At 40.1% G+C, this 22,363-nt stretch overlaps 1 protein-coding gene across 3 annotated transcripts in view; it reads right to left on the reverse strand.

The window, feature by feature from the left end:
• The window catches only part of LOC309665141 (serine palmitoyltransferase 1-like), a 94,445-nt gene extending 77,633 nt beyond the window's left edge, over positions 1-16,812 (reverse strand). For 2 of the 3 annotated variants that reach the window (XM_082471377.1, XM_082471378.1), the window contains exons 1-5: positions 16,626-16,812; positions 13,839-13,946; positions 10,768-10,862; positions 3,537-3,630; positions 2,879-2,951 (exon numbers count right to left, since the gene is read on the reverse strand). In XM_082471377.1, the coding sequence (XP_082327503.1) occupies positions 2,879-2,951; positions 3,537-3,630; positions 10,768-10,862; positions 13,839-13,946; positions 16,626-16,682 (427 nt within the window). In that variant the 5' untranslated portion in view covers positions 16,683-16,812. The remainder of the gene's footprint in view (positions 1-2,878; positions 2,952-3,536; positions 3,631-10,767; positions 10,863-13,838; positions 13,947-16,625) is intronic. The other variant, XM_082471379.1, reaches the window with a different exon arrangement.
• Positions 16,813-22,363: the final 5,551 nt, after the last annotated feature.

Consider the following 22,363-nt stretch of genomic DNA (forward strand, 5'->3'; position numbering starts at 1 on the left):
ACTTATCTAACACTGAAATTTCAAGGTAATTTAACACAACTACAGTAATTTAAATGATTAGTTCCAGAATAAGGAAAAACACAGAAAATACCCTGTTGGAAAACCAAGTAAAAATACATACGATATACACATAAAGAAAGGAAAAAAGATGATAAGCAAGCATGGGCAACTGCTGAAAAGGAACAAAACAAGTTTACAGGAAGGACAATGTACTCAAAAAACAATACACATTATTCCAAGCTGTAGGTTTGGTGTCTTATTACAAAACCATCACACTGCCAATTAACCTTCAGCCTTTGTCCAGATACCACAGTCTGTTTGAACCTTCAACTACATTAGGATAAGGATGACACAGTGACCAATAATGTAGTTCAGAGTAGCTAATACACAATTACGTGTTCATTATATTGACTCTGGTGGCCCATTCAGACACTTGAAAGATGAAATCCAATTTAAATTTAAAACGCACTTGAACAGCACACCACATGTATGTGGTATGCTACCATTTTTGTAAAACGGGGGGGAAAATGTATGGAAGTGGTTTGCACACACTGAAAAAAGCCTGGAAGAATGAACAAGAAACTACTGATAGCAGCTGGCTTTTTTGGGGGCGGAATGGCCGTGGGGCGAAGACTTCACTATCTCTTTAAATCTTTGAGGTTTATATCATGGATTGAATTATTCCATCAAGAAAATTAATTTAGGATGGATCAAGAGGGTTTTATGAAAAGTGAAATAAGTTGGACAGAGAAAGACAAATAGCATATGATCTCACTAATATGTGGAATCTAAAAAACAAAACAAACAAAATAAAACAAAATGAAAACAGACTCATAGATACACAGAACAAAGGGGTGGTTGCCAGAGGGAAAGGGGATCAGGGGTGGGGAAAATTAGGTGTAGGGAATTAAGAGGTACAAAGCTCCAGTTATAAAATAAATAAGCAATGGTGATGTAACATACAGCATAAGGAATATGGCCAAAAATATTGTAATAACTTTGGGGACAGACAGTTACTAGACTTACCATGGTGATCATTTCATAATGTATGCATGTCAAATCACTATATAGTATACCTGAAACTAACATAATATTGTATGTCAACTATATTTAAATTAAAAAAATTTTAAATCATTAATTTAACGACCCCCCCAAGTTTAGAGGCACACAGCATCCTATTACACATATTTCAGGTGATCCAAATGAAAAATTGACTGGGCAATTAAAACAACATATTTCCATAGCTCTGGGAAAACTGGTCTTGAAGATTTGAAACTTTTTTTCCACTAAATTCAGCAATAAATCTCTTATCGGTCTTCTCAGATTTAACTCCCGAGCAAGAGCCAAGGCCACACATGCAAATAAAATCTACTAGAAAGAGAGGCTTTTAAGAAAAAATTTCTTTACCCCGCAAGCAGATCATGGAAAGAAAGCCTTGTTGATCAGATTACAACAAACAACCCTGTAAAAAAAATGCCTTTTCTAGTTTTCTAATTCTTATGAAGGAAATAATACCCTACCAATAAAAAGCAGGCAAACAAATCATGTTTGCACTAGGCTAGAGGAAAGAGGGAGCCTCTGATCTGAGCTCTTTTAAGTCTTTGATCTTGCCAGTAATATTGCAAATCAGAATACTTATTTTCTAGTTTTAGGGCTGAAATTAATTAGCTATGTGACCATGAGGAAGTCACTTAACCTCTCTGAGCTTTCTATTCTTCTGAATAGCTGGGATGCTGGAATACAAGATTTTAAAGATCCTTTTCAGCTGTAGGATTCTTGGACACCAACTCCCATCATCTGTTTCCAATAAAAATAATTTAACCACTAAATTAGCTAAGGGATAAAGAAAGGTGCTCCCTTAAATAAAAACATCTTAACTGTTAAAGTGAAAAAAACAAAGACCCAGAAATGAAAATGAGTAGAGAAGACAAAAGAGACTTCCCTGGCCCCATTGTCCCTACCCTCTGACATTTTGTAAACCAGAATGTTATTTCCAGTAATACACTCATTTGGAAAATTATTTAACAACATTTTTGAAATTTTCAGAAGCAAAGAACAATATACATTTAATAAAAAACCACCATAAAATTCCAGGGTCTTCTTTGATGACTCTGATTTAGGGAGTTCATAGTGTTTGAAATCACAACTCTCATGCTAATATGTAGTTAGCCCATCTCCAGGTCATTCACACACAAGGAAATCAATGATCCTTTGTCCTCATTCCAGAAAGAAGAGGGCTACACAGTGTATGACCTGCCCCATCCCCCAAATCCGTTCTCACTTTCCTCCCGGCACGTGGTGGCCGCCCAGCTACAGCAACTTTCCAGTCCCTCTGCTGGGAGACGTGACCTGGGTTATGTTCTCACCAACAGAATATGGGCAGAATGATGAGCAACCCCACCCGCCCACCTGAACAGGTACCAATGCCCTGCACGCCTGCTCCCCCATACTCATCACCTGGCTTCGGCCACACAGACAAAGATGGTGCCCTCAGGCCTAAAGCAACGAGACAGGGAAAATCTGGGTTCCTGCATGACTACCAAGAGCAGAGCCACTCACAGCCGGACGCCTCCCCTTACAACTGTCATGCCCGGCAGAAACAGTTTCCTCACACCACTGTCTCCTGGGGCAAATGCAACAAGAGCTCGGGCTTTGCCCTACTGAGACAGTGTGCCTTAGGTACCTATGGCTCTTCTCCACAGGGACAGTCAGCCCCAGACCAGTGCATCTCCTACCAATGATCTCAAACACAAAATCTAGAAAGTTCGCCAGCTTATTACCACAACTCATTAAGGATACCTTTTCCAAGGAGTTCTGAAATCAAACTGAATCTTAATTCTTGAGAGCAGTAGTCTGAAAAATATGACAGAAAACATACCAAATGTGCCATAAAATCCTCTAGGTCCACAAGTTCCCACACCATACTTCTTTAGAGATGCCAAAGCTGCTGCCTTTGTGAAAGTAAAAAAAAAAAAAAAAAAAAAAAAAATTAGACTGTAATAATATATCTTTAACAGTTTAAAAATGACATTTCCTATTCTTTAACCCACATAGCTCCCCAGTACCCTGGCTTTCCCTTTCTTAGTACTAAGACAATTCTAACAGGATATAAAGAAAAGAGGGATGGGAAGACTTAGGTATACGACTTAAAACATGGAAAAGTTATATTAGCTTGATCATTAAAACCTGGTTAACTCAATGCATTCGCACTTTCTGGCATTTGTGGGCATAGGTCTTTCCTCAAAAAATGTTTACTGGCCCACAATCCCAACAGGAGATGAAGCAATTTCCTAGATACATCTCCAACTATTACCTGGGTCTGGTTCATATAGTTCTCTGGTTGTCACCCAACACTAAGCCACATTAGGACACCCTTGCCTCCCTTTGTTGAAAACTAGGTTACAGCTCTGTCACTAAAGAGTAAAGAGTAAGTACTTACACAGCCCTTTCTGATATTCTGCATTTGTCTCTTATTTTATGTCCAGATGCTTATGTCAGTCATGTTATCTGTCCACTTCAGCATATGTGCTACTTACCTTGAGCCTAGGGTTATCCAACAATCCAAGAAAATTGAATGAGGCAAAGTTTATGCATTCTTTTCCATTCACCACAATGTTATGGCTTGGAGGGCTGGGGAAAGAGACAAGAGTGGTATACTTCAGCAGTCATTCTTGTTACAGGACACACATTATCAGCTGTCCAGAAGAGGGAAGGCGACAGGACACACAAGTGTTGCCATTCTACTCTGTTTGCATTCTAGCCTCCTATCTCTCTTTTTATTCTTAAAAAGTAAAATTAGACAATAGTATATTAAAAATCAGATACTCGGTCATTAATTCTACTCTTAATAGGTCACCCTGTACTACTTAAATAAAAAAAAGTGAGCTAGAATTCCAAGATGAATAGATTAATGGCACACCGTTGCTTTAGTTTTAAAACTCACTTAAGAAAGAAGTTGCTAAATAAAGTACCTGGAATGAGACAAACAGGGAGGAAACATAAAAAGATCAAGATCAAAGGTATGAAGAGGCAGAGCAAGCAACAATCTTACAGTTAAGTGGTTTAAAAATACATGTTACTAGGACTTCCCCGGTGGTCCAGTGGGTAAGACTCTGCGTTCGCAATGCAGGGGGCCTGGGTTTGATCCCTGGTGGGGAACTAGATCACGCATGCACGCTGCAACTAAGAAGTCTGCATGCAGCAACTAAGAAGTCCGCATGCAGCAACTAAGACCCGGCGTAGCCAAAATAAATAAATAAAAATAAATAAATATTAAAAAAAAAATTACATGTTACCTACAGGAAGCCACCAAAAGAATAAGTAAGCGCTGTTCCCAATTTCTAAAGTTAATGCTGGAATACCATTTAAAAGGAATCCCCCTCATCCAAAAAGGGGGGAAAATAGAGTGGCCAGTTGCATAGGAGAAGCATGGATTGAGTTCAGCTGAGACAAGAGATGGGCTCTTGAGGAGACAACCTATTATGTCCTCTGCTGACAAATACTCTAGCTTTAAGTCATGCTTCAAAAACACTGGCCAAACTATGGGACGTGAGCTATTAAAGGGTTGTGAGATCAATTTACTTAGTCACAGCCAGCCTATTTCACCTAAACTAAGCCATAAGAATAGAACGGAATGGAAATGCACCAACAGGGCCAGGGAAAGGACGGTGGCACGGAACTGTTCTACACATGCATTGCTCTGTGCACTGGGCTGCTCTGTAAAATGCACTGTGGTCAGAAAAGACGGGGAAACACCACTCTCACTGGTATGTTTTAACAGAACTGGTTTTCTATGAGAAAAATAGCGAAAGATGCTGGGAAACCAGGGAAGGAAAAGAATGACTACTTGAAGTAAATTCACAAAAGCAGATGAACTCATACAAGACTCGGTGAAAAGAACATGGTTGTGGAGTCAGGCAGATCCCGTCAGTATTATGGCTACTGACCACTTCAGAAACTCAGGGATGTTACCTGGCCTGCATAAGCCTCAATTTCTTCATCTCTCAACTTGTCATTATAAGAGGTGTTCATTACATATTTTCTTCTTTTTTCCTATTGCTTCAAGAGCTTCTTCTCTTTCAAATAATCCACTGTTATTTAGTTTCCCACTTCCCAGGACTTCTTTAGTTTCATAAGTCCTCCCTGATGTGGAGGTGTTGGCACCCACAAAAAGATGAAAAAACAAAATATCCACGTAGACAAGTCTGTACTAACGGTTGCTGCTGTGAAAGTTGAGGCCATTCTACAAAAACTGTGACACACAGAGAAATCAAACTATCAGGAATAAGTACACCCAAAGCCCCTGACCAGAGTCGATAAGCTGCCAGCATGACGTAGGGATGCAGACATCTTGTTTCTGCCTAGCACATGGGGCAGGAAAGGAAAACAGTTTCCATGAGAAGTGGAAGGCTAACACCTGTGCCCCATGCAGGCTTGCAGCAGTAAGCCAGACAGGGCACTTAACACAGGAATACTGGAGCTGAAGACACTTCAAAGTTCCTCACAGAAGCAAATAAAACCGATACAGAAAGACATCTCCACAACAAGGCTTCAGAAGAGTCAAAGGAGGGAAAATAAAACCCTTCCCAGCCAAAACCCACAACCACACTATTAGTGAGAGTCAGTAATTACATAAGTGAACTTAGAAATAGGACAATGGTGCTTTACCAGAAAGAAACAAATACTACAGACCCCCATTAACAACAGGTTTGGCACTTGAGGGAGAACAGACAACTGGACGAATGAAAGAATCCAGAACTCAAGAAAACTGTGTATACAGGAACACCTCAGAGATACTGCGGGGTCGGTTCCAGACCACTGCGATGAAGCAAGTATAGCAATCAAGAGAACCACATGAATTTTTTGGTTTCCCAGTGCATGTAAAAGTTATGTTTACTCCACACTGTAGTCTATTAAGTGTACAGCAGCATTATGTCTAAAAAACAATGTACACACCTTAATTAAAAAATAATTTATTGGGACTTCCCTGGTGGTGTAGTGGTTAAGAATGCACCTGACAATGCAGAGGACACAGGTTTGATCCCTGGTCGGGGAAGATCCCACATGCCACAGAACAACTAAGCCCGTGCTCCACAACTACTGAGCCTGCGCTCTAGAGCCTTCGAGCCACAACTACTGAGCCCACGCACCGCAACTACTGAAGCTGCACGCTCTAGGGCCCGTGTGCTGCAACTACTGAGCCCACATGCTGCAACTACTGAAGCCTGTGCACCTAGAGCCCTCAACAAGAGAAGCCACCACAGCAAGAAGCTTGTGGACCACAACAAAGAGTAGTCCCTGCTTGCCACAACTAGAGAAAGCCCGCGTGCACCAACGAAGGCCCAACGCAGCCAAAAATAAATAAATAAATAATAATTTATTGCATTGGGAGTGGCCAAGATGGCAGACTAGGAAGACCCTGAGCTCACCTCCTCCCATGGGCACACCAAAATTACAACTATTTACAGAGCAGCTATCAATGAGAATGACCTGAAGACTAGCAGACAAGATCTTCCACAACTAAAGATATAAAGAAGGAATCACAATGAGATGGGTAGGCGAGGTGCAGACATGGTATAGTCAAGACCGATAACTGCAGGTAGGTGATCCACAAATGGGAGAATAATTACAATTGCAGAAGCCCTTCCCAAGGAGTGAGGGGTCTGAGCCCGACAAGAGGTTCCCCAGCCTGGATGTCCTGCACCAGGAAGATGAACCCCCACAACATTTGCGTTTTTTTAAAAAATTTATTATTTATTTACTTATTTTATTTATTTTTGGCTGCACCGGGTCTTAGTTGAGGCATGCGGGATCTTCATTGAGGCATGCGGGATTTTTCGTTGTGGCACGTGGGCTTCTCTCTAGTTGTGGTGTGCAGGTTTTCGCTTCTCTAGTTGTGGCGCGCAGGCTCTGGGGTGTGTGGGCTCTGTAGTTGTGGCGCAGGGGTTCCAGAGTGCATGGGCTCTGTAGTTGGCAGCACGTGGGCTCTCTAGTTGAGGCGCGAGGGCTCGGTGTAGTTGTGGTGCATGGGCTTAGTTGCAACACTGCATGTGGGATCTTAGTTCCCTGACCAGAGATTGAACCCGGGTCCCCTGCACTGTAAGGTGGATTCGTACTAGACCACCAGGGAAGTCCCAAACATTTGGTTTTGAAGGTCAGTGGAGCTTCCTCTAGGGAGAGCCATAGTGCTGTGGGAAACAGAGACTGCACACAAAATCTCAAACACTCCAGGACCCAGGGCAGAAGAAGTAATATGAAAGGAGCTACTATGAACTACTTCATGAACTACTTCTATGAACTACTTCATGCCAATGCATTTGAAAACAAAAGAAGAAATGAACAATTACTAAATGGCAGTAACAAAAACTTACTCAAAAAGGAAATATGAACAGCTTTAAAAACTCACTGAAGACATTAAATTCATGATTAAAAATCTATGCTCAACAGAACAAACACAAATAGTGTTGCCAGGAAAACTATAAGACTAATATACCTCTGATACCAAAGCTGGGCCAGCACAGTAAGGGAAAAGAAAAAGACTAAACTCATTTTTCAATACTGATGCTAAAAATACCAAATATTAGCAAAAAAAAAAAAAAAATCCAACAATTAATAAAAATTAACCAAATAGTCATGCTTAAATAGGGTTTATCACTGAGTTGTAAGAGTTCTTTTTATATATTTAATATTTTGGATACTAGCCCCTTAACAAATATATGACTTGAAAATATTTTCTTCCATTTTGTGGGGTTTTGTATCATTTCTCTAGTAGTGGACTTTGAAGCACAAATGTTTTTAATTTTAATGAAGTCCAGTTTGTCTATTTTTTCTTTTGCTGCTTGTGCTTTTGTGTCATATCTAAAAATCTCTGGCCAATCCAAGATTATGAAGATTTACTCTTTTGTTTTCTTTCTTCTAAACTAAGAACTTATAGTTTTTGCTCTTAAATTTAAGCCCATGATTAATTTGAGCTAATTTTTACACATGGTGTGAGGTCAGGGTCCATCATCATTCTTTTACATGTGTATATCCCCTTGTCCCATCACAATCTGTTAAAAAGAGTATTCTTTCCCTACTGGATTGTCTCAGCATTCTGTTGAGAATCAATGGACCATAATTTAAGGTTGTCCACACATTTTTAAGAGTAAGACACTGAAATGCTAATTGCAAGCACTGTGTAAATGGGCTTGGCTTCTTTGTAAATGGTGGGCTTCACTCTATGATAATGAGACACAGACTTGTTTATTCATCTGTGGAGACCCCAAACTCAAAATTTTCTGTTTTTATTCTCTTGACTTTGAGTTTCACCAGAGAGGAATCCTCCAGTGAGGTGTACATGAGGATATAAATCTGGTTTCCAACTTTCTGAAAGCTGCGTTGGAGGAAACGGGATTAGCATCCCATTATTCATTATATACTTGCTTTGTTTTTAGAATGGCACCCGCCTCCTCACACATTCTTAGGACTTCCAATTTATATTTAGCCTTTCCGGAGAGTAAATCTCCCATCTTTCTGCAAGTCTACAGAGCTGAAATCTGGGGTGAGGATGAGTGGCATGGTTGCTTGCAATTTTTCTCGTAAAAATTTATGTATATGCTTAATTAATGTAAAAAAAATCGATCAGTACAATTTAATATAGCAATGAATTAGAGGAGAAAACTCACAACCATCTCAATAGATAAAAAAAAATTTAATAAAATTTAACACTGACTTTAAAACTAACAAAAAGTTCCCTTAGCAAACTAGGAAGAGAAAGGAAGGCCTATAACACCATACAGGTTATCCCTTAACAGCCATCCGGAACAGGATACAGAGGCCCTTGTTACCACTCCTATTCAACACTGCATGCTAGGTATCCTAGCAAATGCAATAACACAGAAACAAGAAGAAAATGATGCCTCATGACAGAAGTGAAAACTCTCTGGAACCCAGAGACGAAGCTATTAAAAGATATGCAATGTTAATTTCCTGGTTGTGATACTGTACTATAGTTAAGCAAGATGTTACCACTGGGGGAAACTGATGAAGGGTATATGAAATCTCTCTGTATTATTTCTTACAACTGCATGTGAATCTACTATTATTTCCAAATAAAAAGTAGGGAAAAAAAAGTTAAGCAAAATCTTTATGAAGAATGTTATGTAACTTCTCTCAGAGACATAAAAGACCTAAGTATACAAGTGACACACAAGGTACGTGGTGAAGAGATTCAGTATTAGCAATATACCAATTCTCTCCAAATTAATCCATAAATTCAATGCATTACTAGTCACAAACCCAAACCCATTTTCTGGTCAAATCTGAGCAGCTAAACCTAAACTCATAGTGAAGAGTCAAGGATAGCCTAGACAATTGTGAAGAACAAGGAGGTGAAGGACTCACTCTAGTCAAGGCCTATTATTAAGCTGTGGTATAAGCGAGGTTCTGGCACAGGGAGAGATAAATATACCAAAAGAATAGAAATAAAGCCAGAAACAGATCCTTTATAAGGGAACTTGACATATGAAAGAAGGGAAATTTCCAATCAGTAGGTAAAAAATGGACTATTCAACTAATAATGTTGGGACAACTAACTGTCATACGGAAAACAGGCAAATTAGACCTTTGTGGTAGGAAGGATTTTATAACCATAACATTAATGATTGGTAAGTCTGATTTCAGGACAAGTAAAACTTTCATGAGACCAAAGAAATTCACGAAAGTGAAGAATACAAGCCTCTCTCAGATCAGACCAGAAGTAGAAGGACATACTCAGGAAAATATCCTACAACATATTTTTAAATAGAATACTAAACACTTTCATGGCAACAGGCATGCTGTGGCAAAAGTATAAATATAAGCAAAGGAAAAACATCTACCAACTTCAAGATGGTGGTTATCTTGCCTGGGAGGCAAGAGTAAGTGATAGATGGGAAGGGATTTCTTTAGTGATACACTTGACCCCTGAACAACATGGGTTTGAACTGTGCAGGTCCACTTATACACAGATTTTTTTCAACAGTAGATACTACTGTACTACATGATCCACAGTTGGTTGAATCCATGGATGTAGAACCACATATCTGGAGGAACTGGGTATCTGGAGGGCTGACTCTAATTTATATGCAGGTTTTTGACTGCCCAGAGGGTCAGGGCCCCTAACCCCCATACTGTTCAAGGGTCAACTGCATTTCTAATGTTTTATTTCTTTTAAAAAATAGATTTAAAGTAAAGAGAGCAAAATGTTAATACCTATTACTTCTGGGTGGTAGATACATATGTGCCTGATATTTTCTGTATACTTCAATTTAAGAAATAAAAATAAAAATAAATAAAACACTGGAAGCCAGGAGGTAGGTAGCATAAGTGAGCTGAAGTTTCATAATTCATATTGTGAAAGTCAACAGGCACTGCCTATCATTAATCAATCAAGAAACAGTAGTGTAAGCATACTGCTAATATCTAGTTATGAAGGTAACCTCCAACAGATCTAAAATCAGAAACAATCCAGGTGGGAAAAAGTAGGAATGCTGTTTTTCATTTTAACTGTCTTCCCATTTGAAATATTACATGTGTGTATTACTTTAAAAAATATATATATATATTTTTAAAAAGGGACAAACTCAGAAACCCAAATTGGAGACTATTAAAAAGCAGTTTCTGATCTCCAGAAATTTCTAAAAATCTTATTTCAGTTAAAAAAGGAATACTATATAAACCACTGTATACTTTGTTGAGTTTACCTACAGGAAACCAAATATAAGCCCTTGACTAGCAAAAACAATTTACCCTGAAACGATGTTGTAGTTGAGAGCAGGATGGTCTTTTGAGACAGGAGGAACAAGAGGTTCTGGTTGCCACTCTTCAATCAATTCTTCCTTTTCCTACAGGAGAAAAGCAGTTAAAATACAGTGCAGTGCTAATTACTGGACAGCAACTCTAGCGGTATCTAAGCTGTTCGTTGTAATGGAACCATCATAATGAACACACTGCTAGACACAGACGTCCAGCTGCTGTGCCTGGAAATGACACAGAGTCACTATTGAGTTTTGTGCACTTAACCCCTCACCTCTTTCCTTATCTCAGGCTAAAGGCTCTTTTTCCATGAAGCTTTGTGGCTGACTGGAAATTTCTTAAAAACTGTATTTCTATGTTCAGGATTTTTCACTGTGGGAAGTAGGAAGTATAACTGCTACTGATGATAAAACAAAAAGTCTATAACACAAAGGTGAGAGGCATGACTGCAGGTAAGGGAGCTCAGCCTCTACTGCAAGATATGACAGACAGCCATGCCTTAAGTTCTTACAGGCATGACTGTCACAGGAAGGGATCAACTAGACTACAAAGCACTGTTTCTACAAGCCATTGGCAAGGATTCAGAAGTAACTGAAATATACCAAAAGACTCTCTTATAATAATTATCGTAGTAGGATTTAGTTGTTTGGAAATTTCTCATAAAAAAACCACTTTATTCTTTTTACCTGTTATTTCATGCATTCCAAGTATTTTGACTATTTTGAGTTTCTTATCCTTTCTTGAACTAGAAAACAATGTAATTTTGAAAATGTAGTCTGGATGTACAGGATGAGATGAGGCACCTGATGAACATGACAGCCACAGCAATTCTTGCCTTACATAGGCCCACTCTCAATACTTCTGTTTTCACACTCCTGTTAAATGCTTCCGTGCACTTTTCTCCTAATAGGCAATTCTAGGGCATGGCTAGGAGCATATTCACCTGATGCTCAGGCACTCAAAAATGCTGGCTGAGTAAATCAGCCAGTAAATTCCTCATCTCTTTCTGCCAATGACTGCACAGAACAGCAGCCTGAACAAGCCTGACGTATGTATCATGCATACTGTCCACTTGCTACCACAGAGACAGATCTGAGAATCAACTCAAGACTGCCTGGTATTCAAGAGTCTCTGCAGGGGACTTCCTTGGTGGTGCCGTGGTTAAGAATCCGCTTGCCAATGCAGGGGCTATGGGTTCAAGCCCTGGTCCGGGAAGATTCCACATGCTGCAGAGCAACTAAGCCCGTGCACCACAACTACTGAGGCTGTACCCTATAGCGCGTGAGCCACAGCTACTGAGCCTGCCTGCCACAACTACTGAAGCCCGCACACCTACAGCCCGTGCTCCGCAACAACGGAAGCCACCATAATGAGAAGCCTGCGCACCTCAACGAAGAGTAGCCCCGCTCGCTGCAACTAGAGCAAGCCCACGCGCAGCAACAAAGACCCAACACAGCCAAAAATAAAATTAATTAATTAATTAATCATAAAAAAAGAGACTCTGCAGACCTATAAAACTGAGAAGGGCATTTCTTCTTTGTTGCCATAAGTTAAGCTTTAGAAACACTCATGTAGTTTTTTTTTCTTCCACAGCTTTTAGGGTAAGATGTCAGTGATTACTGAATCTTGCTCTAGGTAAATTCTGCTTTTAGAGGGTTATCCTAAAATTATGTTTCAGTATCCTTCTTTTAAAATGCATATTTGTGTGGATTGACTTGTTTAAACTTAAACTAAGAATATTAGGAATGATCAACCCCTTAAAAAGTTGGGCTAGAAATCTATTCCATGGCCTCATAATCATTCACATGGAGTTCCTAAATACTAAGGGAAAAAAGTAGAGACAGGATTTCTGGCCCAGATAGCCCAATCTTACTGCAATACTATCAAAAGTGTGTTCTATGGCACACTAATCTCACAAGGTATTCATAAAAAAAAGGCAGGGGTGGGGATCTATGGTCAAGTTTAGGGCAGTTCTCCAAACAGCAGTTCAAATATCCACTGTCATATTAAAGGTTACAAGAAATCATGCAATGAGACACCTCTTTAGTCTCTTTACCCAGGTTTCCAAAACTTATTTGCCCTAAGAACCATTTGCTGCATATCCCATATCCCCTAGGGGGGATACTGCCTGACCATCTCATGACAAATATTAATGATCAGGACAGCAGGGGCAGCCAGTGAAACCAGGGAAACAATCGCCACATTGCTGTAATTCCATTCCACTTGCACTTCCTTCTGTGAATGCTCCAGAAGAGAGCAGTGCTCCATCATTGTGCCGCACTCAATGCTGCCTTGTGAACCAAAGTTTCAGGCATTTTTGTGGGAAAACATCTCTCACCGTCTCTGTATCCCTAAGTAGTATTCTGGCACACTGCTACAGAGGCTGGATAAGGAAACAATCCAAGCTACAGAAACCACACTGCAGTCAAAACTGCTCTTCCTCTCACACCTGGGGCACAGTTATTAAGTGTTTCTACGTGCGTGAGAAGGTAGGGGATTCCACAAACCCCTTGGTCCCTCATACTAACAGACTCGAAGTGGGCAGGACTGCAAGTCCTCTCGACACTTCTGCTTCCTAAGGTTTGCCTAGCTTGGGCTGGAGCTGGGTCCCTTACCATACAGAACACATCAAAATTTGATTTGGGGTGGGAAGGTGGAGAGCAGTGGGATGGGGAGGATTCTTTCTAACTCTGAATTTCCTTTATAAAGACCACAGGGAAAACTTTCATTCAGGCTTCAGGAATAGTGGTGCTTTTCCCGAGCAACTCATGTAATCTTTCTTGTATACGGACATTTGAAATGCAGCATGCATCCATGCTTCCCGTCCAGCATCTAGTACGTTCCCAGGCTGCTGTTTACTCCTAGCAAAGTATAAAGGCCTGTAACATGGTACTGCTTTGTGTATTCACTTTATCCCTGGCTTCCCCGTATTTTGCTTACCCTGATTTCCTTACATTCCAGAAAATATTTTAACATTGATAGTTGAGCCACCACAAGTCCTTTTTCGAAAGATGTAGCAACTATAATCATACACCAAATAATAAAATAGAGATTTAACTTCTTACCTTGACTGTAAGATCAGATCGTTCTTGTAACTTGTAAGTTTTAGAGAAAAGAAGTCTGATTATCCAGAGTATTAAAATTCCTTCCAAAATAAGATGATAAGCAGGAGCCTAGGAGTCAGTCAAAAACAGAAGCAAACAAGAAGTGAAATAAACATTTCCAAAACCTGCACATAAAATTTAATTCACTTGCATATACTGCTCCCATGACCTTTAACCTATTTATTACTTCTTAAAATTTACTTTCAAAGCACACTTCATTTCTACTCATTCCTTTTCCCATTTCTAACAGAAGGCAATTTCTCCTACATGAAAAATCTCTAAAACTGCAGCGTTAGGAATAAAAACATCTTTAGGAATAAAATTAATTTTTAAAATTAAATCTGACACAGAATTCCAATAGTCAAACAATATCAACTATCAGATCCTTCAGGTAATTTATATTTTTACTGGTGGGAAATGACTGTAACAAACATTTCACAGCTTCACAAGCCTTCTACAACCCCCACATACCATGGATAAATTGAGAATTATTTGGACACCAGTTTCCATAATTCTCAAAAGACTTTTGCACAACTTACTATATTTCCTGTATCCCCAATAGGCCTCTTTAAATTCTCCTTGGAACGTGGCAGAGAAAAAAAGACTTTATAAGTGCTTAAAGAAATAGCAGGTCTCTTTTCTACCACAGTTCCCCAAAAGTATGTAGTGTTTTCCGTGTCAACATCCACAAAGGTACCTTAATGAAATTATCCACATCAGGTCTTCTTTTCAACTGAACATTTCCAGGATAAAAGCCAGGCTGACTTCTATGTCTTACACAACTAGATACAGTAAGTGCATATAAAAGATTCCAGATATCAACTAAACCTCCATAAGTCAGTTATCGGGTGCTACATTCCAAGAGGTTGTCATTGAAAAGTCATTTAAAAGAGGTATTTATGCAAGAGGGAAGATATATGTACATGTACAGCTGATTCACTTTGTTATAAAGCAGAAACTAACACACCATTGTAAAGCAATTTTACTCCAATAAAGATGTTAAAAAAAAAGAGGTATTTAGAAACGTAAATACAAATTATTTTCAAACATTAGACAAAAAAAAAGCAATGATGATTCACAATAGTTAAAAAAGTTCAGAAGGGGGGACCAGGGAAACTGCTGACTATTTCATAAATAAACTTTCAGGTCATTGGACAAATAACTTTAAAACTCCATACATGTTACATATGTATGGGTACACAGCAAGACTCCTCAAATTCTGCATACACCGTGCACAGAAATTAGAAGCAAAACCAGAAATCTAAGACTATTTTTAAAATTTGCTGATCCCTCCTGACTATAATTCATTTAAGAATGAGGACTCGACTAAAAAAATCCTTTTGGTTTTATCAGTAATTGGATTATAGTTGACAAACATAAGTCCAAGTCACTAAACATTCCACTCCACAAAGAAATCCTAAGAAAAGTTGAAATGTCTACTGAATTAATAAAAATCACAAATGTGGCTTCTTTTCTTCCCTAGGAAATGTTACATAAAGGAGACCTTCTCTCAAGTCCCACTCATGGTCAATACCAGGGTATGAGAAGTTACATAGTCAAAGGGCAGTCTTCAAAAAGGCAGCAACAACATATAGTAGAAATTATTCATTTCTAAAAAAGAAATCTTAGATTTTAGTGGTTCTTCTTAGTCACTATAATCTACCTAAGGCTGGACATCACCTAAGCTCTATTTGCTCTCTTAACTGTTTTTTTTCAAAAAGTCCTGATGGGTTTTGCAATAATACATCTTGCATCAGCACCCTTACCAGTAAACGCTATATTAAGTTTTAAGAAAATTATCAAAAGGAAACAGATTCACTTTAAGTGAATGTAAGCTCTGTAAGCACAGGGACTTCTACCTGTTCCCTCATTGCACTATTCCTAGCATCTAGATCTCTGCTGTCCAATACTGTAGTCACTAGCATCATTCAACTATTTAAATACACATCTAAATTAAATTAAATGAAAAATTCAGCCCCTCAGTTGCACTAGCCACGTTTCAAGCGCTTAACAGCCACATGTGGTTAGTGGGCTACTGTACTGAACAGCTCAGAGAACACGCAGAAAGTTCCATTGCACAGTGCATGGAAACTCACTAAATGTCAAATGAATGAACATTCTCCAAGACTGACATTTAAATTTCATATTATTTTACCTACTTGAAACAGCTGGCCTTTCAAAAAAGCTCCTAACTGGTCTTTCTTTAAATTTTTACTAAAATAATTTTATCTTTACAAGACAGAAGATGGTACGTAGGCGGGAAGAATGACAAACTATTTCACATACCTAAATCATTCGGCTTCCTTTCTAACCCCACGTCCCAACAAAAACAAAGTCCAACTTATTACAATTCTTTCCCCTATTCCCTGCTCCACAGTTCCGAGAACCTGTCTTCCCTGGGACCTCTCCAGACTGAGATTTTCCACTCTACTTTCATCACTCCGTTTTACCATCAGTCCCAACTCTTGTTTTTGACTAGCCTCTCTCCTGTATCCGGGCAGGACCTGGAGAGGGCTCCGCGCTCGCAGCAGCGCAATACGAGACCCCCGGCTCCGGCTCCCGCCCGTGCCTCCCTACATTCCGCCACTGGGAAATGTGTGCGCCTATGAGCCTTTCCAGCGAGGGACGCCGGGGGTCCGGGCGTAACCGGGCCAGGCCTGCCCAGGCCTCAGACCAAAAATCCACACAAAACGTCCCACCTCCCCAGGGCTGGGTGTGGTCGTGGACCCCTGGGGCCGCCAAGCTCACCTCGTAGAGCGCCTGTACCATCTCCACCAGCACCCACTGCTCCGCCACCGTCGCCATAGTTAGCCGCCAGGGTTTCCTTCCGGAAGGCGGGCCGCAGGCCCGTCAGATATTGCGCGGCGCGGTCCAGTGACGTCTACACGCCCGGAAGGCGGGGCTGCCGTGAGTTGGGCCCCGCCTTCTCGCGCCTGCGTACTGGGCGGCCGGTGGCTGCGCTGGCTGAGGAAGGTTTCGGGGTGGAAGGTCAACTTGAGGTCTCGCTTGGGTGAGGGGAGGGGTGGGAAGCGGCAGGCTGGTCCCCGCAACAGGTATTCACAACGTGGCCATTATGTGCCAGACCCTGTGATAGGCTCTCAGGATGGAGAGATTTTAATAAATGGCCCTCGTGCTTGTTAGGCAGTTGGGTGCAGGGAGTTATTAATGCAATCGCAAACATATTCTTTGCTTTTAAATTACATAAGTAATGCAGGAATGCATTATCGTAAAAAAAAATAGACAACTCTTATATAGCACTTACTGTGTATAAAGCCTAGTCTAAGGATTTGCAGGTATTAAGCCATATAGGAGTTTGGTGTGGAACCTTCAAGAGCCTCTGTATCCCAACGTGGTGTGCACACACACTTCGGTTGGATTTCTTAAATATAACCGGGAGCATAGGGACAATATTGTTCTACAATTGCTTTTCTTCCATTCTTTTTTTGGCTATAAATCTTGTGTTTTTAATCAACGAAGAAGCCTATTTATTGGAATAATTTGTTATGTGTATTTCTCTTTCCATTTTATTTAAACATTTTCCTATTGGTGAACACTTAGGTTTTTTCTACTTTTTCACCTATTACAAACAATGCTACAGTAAACATTGATGTGCCCTATTGTCTTTCTGTGCGTGTTGGGGTATATCTGACAAGTTTCCTCAAAGTCGAATTTTACTCAATATGCATGCTAATGTCGATAAATACTGCCATACTGCTCTCCAGAATGGCTCAACCAATTTTAAATGTTTGAAAGTGTATTCACGCTCTATCTCATGATGGATATTATCAATCTTTTAAAATTTTTGGCCAATTTAATTTAATGGAGATAAAATGTCTCCACTGAATTTTACTTTCCATGCTGCTGGTTATTCATGGTTATTCTTATATGTTTATTGGCATTTGTAGTCCGTTTGTGAATCATCAATTCATATTCTTTGCCCAGTTTTCTATTAGTTATTTTTCACTTTCTAATGGATGTATGGAAGTTCTTTATGCATTCTGAATATCTTATATTTTCCTATTTCATATGTGACAATTATTTTTGCCCAATTTCTGTCTAGTTGTTTACATTGTCTTTTGTCATACCTATATTTTAATTTTTATGTAATGTGTCAGTCTGTTCCTTTATTGCCTGTGGGTTTGTATCTTGCTTAGAAAGACCATCTTCACCACACTTAGGTTTTCCTCCCACGCTTCAGTTTGTTGTTTATAGTTAGCTCTTTAATTATTCTGGAAATGATATTTTTGTATGATGAGAGGTATGGGCCTTTATTTTTTCCTAAAGGAATAACAATTTTTCTCAGTGCCATTTATTTGAGTAATCCTGATTTTCCCAAATTCTGTGAAATGGCACCAGCACTATGCACTGCACATGAAGTTGCCACTGTGTACCCGATGGTGTTGGTGCCCTGGGATCCAGTACCATGCTTGCGCACGCTGCCTCGCCCAGGTGCATTCACTCCCAACAGCCAGCTCCTGCAGTTTTCAGAGGCCTACCTTCAGGCTGCCAGAACCCATGTTTCCTACTCTCATGGAGAACTGGAAGGATCTGAGAACATGTTTTCTCAGGCAGCCCTTTACTGGGTGGGTGACTGATGGTTGCTGGGGTGTAAAATATTGGAGCTTCCTGGCGGCACAGAGCAAGACGATTCGAAGGGGTGAACCTCACCATCTCCTCTAGATTGAGTCAAGGGTACTGTGTGCAAATTCTTTGACACACCCATCAAGAGGTAGAGTCTATGTTCTCTTTGCTTGAATCTGGGTGTACCTTGTGACAACTTCTACAGTAGATTGCTGCTGCCATGTGGAGAGATCATGTGGGTACCTCATACACAGGAAAAGAGATGGCGAAGTGACCCCACCTGCTCCAGCCCCCTGCTGTTTGAGTCTTACCAGTCCAGGTGCCAGACATGTAAGGGAAGTTGCCTTCAAGATGACCCTGGCTCTAATCACCCTCTGGTTCAACCACCTGAGAGACTTTGAGTGAAAAATGTCTAGCTAAGCTCAGACAACCCCAAAATTTGTGAGCAAAACAAATGATTGTTATTGTCCTAAGCCACTGCTTTGGGATTGGTTGCTATGTAGAAGTTATCTGCTACAATAGATCACTGGAATGTGTACCCTGTGGAACCTTTCAGGCTTTTGCACTCTTGCATGGTCCCTGTATTATTTTCCTAAGGTTGCCATAACAAATTATCAGAAACTGGGTGGCTTGAAACGACAAAAATTTATTCTCTCACAGTTCTGGAGGCCAGAAGTCCAAAATCAAGCTGTCCACAGGGCTGCACTCCCTCCAAAGACTCTGGGGAATAATCCTTCCTTGTCTCTTCCAGCTTCTGGTGGCTCCTGGCATTCTTTAGCTTGTGACTGCACAACTACAATCTCTGCCTCTGTATTCACATGATCTTCTCTGTCCTATATGTGTCTCTTTACACACACTTGTCATTGGATTTAGGACCCATCCTGATAATCCAGGCTGATGTCATCTCAAGAGCCTTAATTTAATTACATCTGCAAAGAAACTTTTTCCAAATAAGACCATATTCACAGGTTCCAGAGATTATGACATGGACATGTACTTTGGGGGCCCACAATTCAACTCAGCTACAGTCCAATCTCTGGCCCACAATTCACATCTGTCCCACATGCAAAATACATTTGCTCCGTTCCAACATTTCCAAAAGTTTCAACCCTCATCTAAATCAGTTCAAAAAGTCCAAAATCTCATCATCTAAGTCATCTAAATCAGATATGAATGAATCTCTAGGTATAACCCATCCAATGGCAAAATTCTCCATCTATTGACCTGTAAAGCCAGAAGATCACATACAAAATACAAGGGTGGGACAGGAATAGGATAGACATTTCCATTCCAAAAGGGAGAAAATGCAAGGAATAAAGGAGTCATCAGTCCCAAGAAAGTTAGCAATCCAGCAGGGCCAGTTTCATTTTGTTTCAAGACCTGAGAATAATTCTCTGTGTTATGAAGCTACATCATCTGGGCACACAGCTCCATAGGCCTCTGCACCTATGGTAGATTGGTAGGTCTCTGCTGCTACACCTCCAGCTTCTACCTCTTGAGTCCATGGCTCTGCCCTTATAGTCATTCTTCATTTTTCTTGAAGGGGAGCATATGCTTATAGCTAAGAAGCTTTAACAGCCCTGTAGAATTCTGGAAATTCAACAGCACTCTTTCACTTTGTCCTGTCTCTGTCCCTTCAGGCCAAGCTGACCGTGTTTCTGCTGATACAACATTCTCAGAAACCTTGTGGGTCTCCCATGTATGTCATGAGACTGTGCCATAAACAGAGAGTCCTCCAGAGATCTTTTCTGAATAACCCCATCTCTACTTCTGGCTCTGCTGAGATGATTGAGTGGATCCATGAGTCACATATTTAATCTCTTTACAAAAAGTTTGTCCAGCTGCATCCTTGGCCCTCTCTCCAGAGCATACTTTCCCAACAGTGACTCTACTAATTTTTTCATCCTTTGCAATATGGATAACCCAAGAACCTCCCAAGTCATCAAGTGCTGTGTTCTTTTTTGCCTGACAGTTCCTTCCTCAATTTACCTCTTTCCTCTCATATTTTTGAAGAAACAGCATGAAGGAACCAGACCACACTTTCAACACTTTGCTTAGAAATTTCCTCAGCTAATTATCCAAGTTCATTACTTAAAAGTTCTGCTTTCCACCGTAGCTACAGGATACAATTCAGTTAGGTTCTTTGCCACTGTATCACCACGATTGCCTTTCCTCTAGTTTCTAATAACATGTTCCACATTTCCTTCTGAGCCCTCAACAGAAAGGACTTTAACATCCATATTTACTAACATTCTGGTCATGATGGGATCCCCATTCTCTAAGGTGACAGACATTTTCTCTACCATGCTCTTCACTTTCTTCTGAGATCTCACCAGGATTATCCTTAAAGCCCATATTTCTACTTGCAGACTCTTCAAATCTTTTTCTCTCATGCACCTCAAAATTCTTCCAACCTCTATCCATTACCTAATTCCAAAGCCACTTCCATAGTTTTAGGTATTTGTTACAGCAGCACTTCACTTCCTAGTACCAAAATCTGTATTAGTTTCCTAGGGCTGTCATAACAAATTATCACGAATGGGGTGGGAGAAAAAAAAAGAGAAATTTATTTTCTTATATTCTGAGAGGTCAAAAATCCAAAATCAAGCATTTGCAGGGCTGTACTCACTTTGAAGGCTTTAGGGGAGAATGTGTCCTTTCTTCTTCCAGGTTCTGGTGGCTCCATTCATTCCCTGGCTTGTGGCTGCATCATTCTAATTTCTATCTCCATCTTCACATGGTCTTCTCCTCTTTCTCTGTGTATGTCTCCTCTGTGTTTCTTATAAAGATACTGTCACTGGATTTAGGACCCATCTGGATAATCTAGGATGATCTCATCTTAGAATCCTTAATTACAACTGTTACAGCCCTTTTTCCAAATAAGGTGACATTTACAATGTAGGATTAGGATTGGGATAAGACCATGTCTTTGGGGGCCACTATTCAACTTACTACGGCCTCCTTTCTTTTCTGATTCTACCACCAATCTCTCCCACCAGTTTTTCCCGAGAATGCTTCTTAACAAATCATTTTCACACATATCCTTGCCTCGTAGTCTGCTTCTGGAAAACCATACTTGATAGAGTTTGTATCTGGAGCATCTATTTGATTCCATTAATCTATTTTATTTGTGCCCATTCTGATACAATATTACTTAAAAAAAATAAATTACTTATTTTGAAATATTTTCAGGTCCATATGGCATTGTAAGAAATAAATCAGAGAGATCTCATGTCCCCTTTACCCAGTTTTCTTCAATCAAAACATCTTGCAAAACTATGGTACAATATTAAAACCAGAATACTGACATTGATACAGTCAGGATACAGAAGCATTCCCTTGCCACAAGGATCCCTCATTTTGCCTTTTTATGGCTACACCCACTTCCCCTTCTCCCTCCTCAGTCTCTGTCCCCTGACACCCCCTAATCTGTTCTCCATTTCTATAATTTTGCATTTTTAGAATTTTATATAAATGGAATCATACCATAGGGGAAATTTTAAGATTGGCATTTAAATTTCAGCGTAATTCCCTAAGATTCATCCAGGAAGTTGCATGTATTAATAGTGTTTCCCTTTTCATTACTGAGTGGTATTCTGTGATATGGATGTTACGTCATTGTTAGGCCATTGTTAGCTCTGCTCATTGTTAGGCCATTCACATGTTGAAGGACACTTGAGTCGTTTCCAGTTTTAGAGCTCCTATTAAGATTTGTGTACAGATTTTTGTGTGAACATCAACTTTCATTTCTCTGGGATTCATACCCAGGAGTGAAATTGGTGGGTCATATGGTAATTTTATGTTTAGTTTTACAAAACCTGCCAAACTATTTTGCAGAGTGCCTGTACCATTTTGCTTTCCCATCAGCAACGTATCAGTGATCTAGTTTCTCTACATCCTCACCA

Source organism: Balaenoptera physalus (genome assembly GCF_965194825.1).
Source record: "Balaenoptera physalus genome assembly, chromosome: 7".
Classification (NCBI taxonomy): domain Eukaryota; kingdom Metazoa; phylum Chordata; class Mammalia; order Artiodactyla; family Balaenopteridae; genus Balaenoptera; species Balaenoptera physalus.